This window comes from Chelonoidis abingdonii, chromosome 3 (genome assembly GCF_003597395.2).
Source record: "Chelonoidis abingdonii isolate Lonesome George chromosome 3, CheloAbing_2.0, whole genome shotgun sequence".
Taxonomy (NCBI): domain Eukaryota; kingdom Metazoa; phylum Chordata; order Testudines; family Testudinidae; genus Chelonoidis; species Chelonoidis abingdonii.
Window position 1 is genome coordinate 175,769,827 of NC_133771.1, and position 6,719 is coordinate 175,776,545.

A 6,719-nucleotide genomic window follows, 5' to 3' on the forward strand; every position below is an offset into this window, starting at 1 on the left:
TGGAAAATACCAACAGTGATAAAGAGTCTATTGTTACTGGGGGGAATATTCTTCCTGTGAGCAGTATGGGACCATACATTAGTAGTGTAAGTTTGAGCAGCCTCTAGACCAGGGCTGGGGCTGGCACAGATCAGCCTACAGGATCAAGAAGTTGTTAGTAGAGGTGGTCAAAAACCAGGATTACTTTTTATGAAAAATATGTCCCTTTTTGGTCAAAAATATTGCAAATTTTGAAGTTTTTCCAGCTAGCTCTAATAATTAGCTCCCTGGCAGCTCCCACCATTCCAATGAGCAGAGTAGACTCAGACAGAATCATTCTACTATTGCCTTTTATCCTTCAGAGTAACTTATCAACCTTTATCTCATACGATACGTGTAACAAGAAAAGGAAGCAAGAGGGAAAACAATTTCAGTGAAGTACCTCAGAGACTACAGTAAATGAGCATGGATATGAGTTAATCTTGGTCGTACAAACCACTTAGCTGGCCGAGTTGCAATAAATCAAATACAAAGTTCATGTGATGTACAGTAAGTGAGCTCAAGGATGAGTACGCGGAAAAACATGAGAATGGCTCTTTTAATCGTGAAAAATGAGTACACTGATGAACCCCAAGACCCAGAAGTAATAATCCATGTTAGAATGGAATGACTATGATTATTACATTTAGTGACACCATCTCATCTCGCCTCTCAGAACTGAAAAGGTTATTTTCCAGTACCTTTGGAGCCATATAATGGATGTAGCATGCTTCTAAATATCAAGATAGCCCACATTACGCACAACATAAGCCACTCTAGGTGTTGAGCAGTAATGTTAACATAAATGTGTGTCGCTGCTGTAGTTAGCAGCAGTTTGCTTCTAATAATGTTTAACAGAGATCACGCTTCTCTACTTCCCTTTCCTCCCCACCGTGACCTTTATGTAATTCATAATAGTGTGAAATATGTTTCTTCTCTGCAGATTGTGTTCCGGAAGATCAGTGATGTCAAACGTGAAGAAGAAGAGAGGATGAAAAGGAAGAATGAAGCGCCTCTGATTCTACCACCAGACCACCCGGTCCGTCGGCTGTTTCAAAGATTCAGGCAACAGAAAGAAGCTCGGCTAGCGGCAGAAAGGGGGAGGGATCCAGATGACCTGGATGTGGAAAAGGGCAACATTCTTGCAGAGCACTCTCACACTATTGTGAAAGCTAGTATCGTAACGGTCAGGGAGAGCCCTGCAACCCCTGGTTCGTACCAGTCTGCTTCAACATCCGGTGTGCCTGATCATGCCAAATTGCAGGCCCCTACGTCAGACTATGCAGGGTGCAAAGTGTCCGGTGACTACCCAAGACGCAAAGGCTGGGCCAAATTCAAAGATGCTTGCGGAAAGGGGGAAGACTGGAACAAAGTATCCAAAGCAGAATCCATGGAGACTTTACCAGAAAGAACTAAAACTTCAGGAGAGACTACACTGAAGAAGACAGACTCTTGTGACAGTGGCATTACAAAAAGTGACTTGCGCTTGGATAATGTTGGGGAGACAAGGAGCCCTCAGGACCGAAGTCCTGTCCTTGCAGAGGTCAAGCATTCTTTTTACCCTATCCCAGAACAGACTCTTCAGGCTACCATGCTGGAAGTAAAACATGAGCTGAAAGAGGACATCAAGGCTTTAAACACAAAAATGAGCAGTATAGAAAAACAGCTTGCGGAGATACTAAGGATATTAACCTCAAGAAGAAGCTCTCAGTCACCAGAGGAGCTGTTTGAAATATCAAGGCCTCAGTCTCCAGAATCAGAAAAGGACATTTTTGGAGCAAGCTGAGATGTTTCTCTTTTAAAAAACAAAAACTCACACAAATAAACACCCACCCACCCCAACCATTTTAAATTTAGCCTTTCTTGATGAAAACCAATGAGGGACCAGTTCATTAAGCATGTTCCCTGTTTCTAAAAAAAGGTACAGTAACAAGAATTGCAACCTCATGTCAAGATGGCAGCTGAGACTGAAGTCTTTTTGACAGCAAGGGTAGAGTTTATAAAGTTCTTTTCATCTCCTTCATCTTCCCCCCCCCCCCCATGATATTTGGATAATTATTTTTAAAACAGCAGCCATTCTTGCAAGCATTAGGTGACCTCATAGAGATTTATGGAGTTTGCCTTAGGTAACCAGCTCAGTTTTTGTATAGATACACAAGGATTTGCCAGGGTGCTTACATTCTTCAGCAATTTTTTTTTTTGTTTGGCTGATGCTGTCTTGATCGAGTGTACGTGTTAAATGTCACAGTATATTTTCCTACTGCAATGATAATGTGACGATATGTGGGAGGTTTATAAGATTTCTTTTAAAAAGAAATATGCACAACTTAATTTCCAAAGGTATCTGTGGGTGGTATTATGTATTATCACTTGAGGAAAAAACTCTGAAACTTCCTACATTTCATTTAAAATCTAGCACATGATGTTAAAGTAATTGTAGTGGGCAAAATCCTCAGATGAGGTCCTCCACACCCCTGACAGCAGGGATACTGGATTCTCAAAAACTAACCATTTATAAAAATGCCCTTATACATTGTTAGTTTTGCTTTCGAATGCCAATTTTTTTTGTACATAAACTCCAGCGGACAAAGAACTGTGCATGAAGTATACTTGAACATGGTGCTTCTTAGAATATGAAGCATTGCAATGTATCAGTGTCATTGTCCCATTCACCAGGCTTCCAGTCTATTATGAAAATATACTGTGCCATTGATGGTTCTAGTTAGGATTATCCTTCAGAAGTTTCTATTTTGATACTGTTCTTTGTTCATAGTCAAAGGCTCTCACCAGACTTTTTAAGAATTTAGATGGTTGGAATTCTTTGTTTTCTCTCAACATCTAGTTATTGTACTTATGCTAACCTAGCTAGAACATCAATGGAAATGGTCAATAAAAGGACCATGCTTAGTGTATGCAAGTGTCAAGGGATACCCTGAACCAAAAAAGACACCTGCTTCTTAAAGGACTGTTTCCAAACCTTATGTTTTCATAATGCTACTGGATGTAAATACAAGCACTTTACCAAAGCTAGTAAATATCATTTAGTAATCATTAGATAAGGTAGTTTAGCCAGCATCCTGGCCTTGATAGATAGGGATACAGTTATAGGAAACACTTTATTTAACAGTGCTTTAGGGATCTGACATGTGATATAACATTTTCTGGTTTTTCAGTCTGATAGACAAAGGGGCTTTCCACTGAGAGGCGTAGTGACTTTTGATCATTTACCTTTTGACAATACACACTTACTTCCAAAGGAGGTGTGATTGTTGTTTAAGGTTTGTTTCACATTAGATAATGGGGTTGCAAGGGAAATCAAGCCATTTGAAAGAGTTTCTGGTGACACACGGTCTTTAAATATTGCTGTTAATTGCAGTATTCTTGAGAAGCAGCTATGTGGGAACAATTCTTTAGGTTAGTAAAGAATAAAAACATATCAATGACTCTCACATAGAAGCACAGGTTTCATTTTGCTCACTTTATTTAGGACTCCATGGTTAGCTTTTTCTAGTGCTAATTGGTGTCTGTGATGTACCAAAAACATACAGTATTAAGGAAAACTTTATTTGAACAAAGAAACTCACTGTATGTTTGCAGACCTATTGTAACTGCTGCTCTATATCTCATTTACAAGTAATAACTGCATTGTGATTAACAAAACAAACCCAAACACATGTACACTTTTCAGTTCATGACCATGAAGTGACTTTTCATAGACTCTAAAATCAATATATTAAAGCCTATGTAATATTTGTCATATTAATTTTTAAAGCCTAAATCACACTCTTTGAGACAATGAATTATTAATTTATATTGGAATTTAGGGTCCTGAAAGTCCCAAAAAATTCTTTGGCCCCAGGTAAGAATCTAATTTCTAAATCCATTCTAACTGGAATTAGTTCATCTTCCAAACACTAGTTTTGCTGGATAAAATTTTCAAAAAATGCCTAATTCCCATTGAAAATCAAGGGGACTTCCACCCTCCTGAAAATTTTACCCATCCATCTTCCACTGGAAAATATAATACCCATGTTTCTATGTGGTGGGCTAGGAGGAAACTATACAGCCTTCTAGTAGGTGGCTGCTTCCAGAAGTACTACAATGTAGGTACAGGAAAGTTAGAGACATAATCACAGTTCTCTGGCCCTGCCTAGCTCATATCTGATTCAATCTGCTCACTCAGCCAAATGACATTTGTGTAGGTCTCTCAGGGAAACTTCAGTGACTATTTTGGTGTTGGTGTTGCTGAGTGCCTAATGTTGGAATGGTAGGGCTAGAACTCAATAGCTCTATAATTACGGTACCTCCAGCATGGGAGGTCAGACTAAATTAACATGGGTCTGCACTTCTTGTGGCTAAGTTATTACTGTCTGAGCTCCTCCATCTGTGTATTACACAGTCGCAGAGCCATGACTGCTATACTAACTGGTGTTTGAAGAACAGAACCCACCTGTAGCATTCGCCGGCTTGTGAAGACTTCGCGAGTTATAATGTGTTTTAGAATTATGGTTAACATTTAATGACTGTATGGGCTAAATGTAGCTTTGTAAAGTCAGAGTATCGGCCCTTCAAGTCAGCGCTGAAGTAAGTGGATGTCCTCCAGATTTACATGGCTGGAACTGAAATCAGACGCTGGCCCATTAAGGCTGTGTGAACCATCAGCTACTCAGACTAGTTGTAGGATATACTTACAGCCATCAGTGACTCCCATAGATTGTAAGAGCATGTTTTAAAAAAGTGGTTGTTAAGGACCACACTCAGTTTTTGGATACACATATACACAGGCCTCCCATTGGGCTGTGAAGTCAACAAGACTTGTATGTTCCTGAAGCGAAATCAAGGCTCTGAGTTATTATTTCTTGTTCTTTGGTTTTGTTTCTCTCTGCTGCCTTATGTATTAGATAAACTTTTGTGATCTTTTTTCTTTCAAACTATTTTTAAAATGTCCTCATTTTATTCATCTTAGAAATAGATGAATCCCACATATCAAATTCTATTAACCACCAAACCTTTGTAAATGCTATAAAAACAATGTTCACCCTTGGCTGGCATAGTGCTGCTGCAGTTTTACAACTTGCTGAATAGTCTTCATTTCAGCAGAAAGCCGTTACATACTTTTTTACTTTAAAGTTATAATTAGGTTGAAAATGGGATGCAGGTTGGTCAGATAAAGTAATAATGTGTTTTGGTTTAAATGGCAGGTTTTAAGAGTCAGTACTTAAATTATGTAAATTACGCTAGGCATTACACGATTTAAAACAAATCTATGTTCAGATACATTTACTTCTGTCTGATATTACACGTATGCTGTTATAAACATTATTCTTGCTTTAAATTTCATTCACAGTGCTGTCCCGCTTTCCAGAGAACATCCAGTTTAACATCTGCGAAGGTGATGTTCTACTTCTACGGTACTTCACTTTAATGAGCCGAAAGAGCTATTTGCTGTGAATATCCTGGTGATTTATTTTTTTTTGACACAGTGTTGATAAGTTTGTGGAACAACTTAAAACATGATTTTTGTCTTTACTGTATAAATTTCCGTGTATATGATAACATGTATACATACATATATATATGTATGTATGTATAGATAAGTCTATGGATTGTATATCAGTCAAATAACAGCACATCCTTCATTTAATGATAAAGGTTCAGGAAGGGAACATAAGTTTTCCCCAGTAGATATCAATTGAAATGTTCTAGTCTGGTATGTTTCTATTCATCATTAACCTTTTCAGGCCACAGCATTTCTTTGGTTTCTCTGCTAGGCCTAAAGTTAACTAACCTGACTAGCTTATGATACCATGACTGCGATGGGATCTGGCAAACATTGTGACAGCCAGAAATTGGAAACACACACGAGGTTCAAAAACACGTTGGCATAATTGCTGAGAACCTGGTTCATAATCCACAGCTTGTTGCCATTCACTGTATCTCTAAAGCAAAGTTGAGCTAGTACTGGTTCTTGTGGTTTCTCCCCGAGGATGGAGTCCAGAATAAATGTTTTTTTTTTTCTGGTACCAGGTGCTGTCTCAAAGGTGCTGAGAATACTATACTTACCCTGGGGCAAAGTGTCTTTCAATGACTTGAGTCAAACATTTCTTGTCACTGCACCTCTATTTTCTTATCCTGGCACTAGGGGTAGAAATGCACTTGCCATGTTGGCCTCTGAATTCTTGACTTCGACACAGGGGAAGCCAGTAGCCGAAGGCTCTCTCTTGTGAGTGTATAGGCAATAACAAAGTCTGTATTTCATCTGTACTTCTGAGTAATAAAGACAAACATCTCAAAGAACACCCCGCTAATTCAATGTGTGGTACAGTAAGTAATGATGTTTACTGTACTCTTGTTTCTAGACCACAGTGTTGTGGTGAACATTGATTCAATTAGTTTAAAAATAAAGCTTCTTGCAATAAAGCATTCAACACTTAGCCTTAAGACCCTTCATAAGTGAGTTCAAACTGTGATTCAGTTCTGTAGTGTTTACAGTGTTGTCTAAAGTATAAAGCACTCTGATTAGCTTTCTAAGTCTAATGGAAGTCACTTGTAGGTAATTACTTATTGCCGCCTTATTAGTTAAATAAATGACTCCAGCAGCCCTTTCCCCCAAAGAAAACATCATTGTCTAAACACTTTTGTATATCAGGGAGCTGACACATCTATTGCTGAAGTGTTTGTGTTTAGGTGGTGGTTTTGGG

At 38.6% G+C, this 6,719-nt stretch overlaps 1 protein-coding gene across 2 annotated transcripts in view; it reads left to right on the forward strand.

Annotated features, from left to right (window-relative positions):
- Positions 1-1,804, forward strand: part of KCNH1 (potassium voltage-gated channel subfamily H member 1) — a 336,977-nt gene extending 335,173 nt beyond the window's left edge. For both annotated transcript variants that reach the window (XM_032762968.1, XM_032762969.1), the window contains one exon: positions 962-1,804. In XM_032762968.1, coding sequence (XP_032618859.1) covers positions 962-1,804 — 843 coding nt within the window. The remainder of the gene's footprint in view (positions 1-961) is intronic.
- The last annotated feature ends 4,915 nt before the right edge of the window (positions 1,805-6,719 follow it).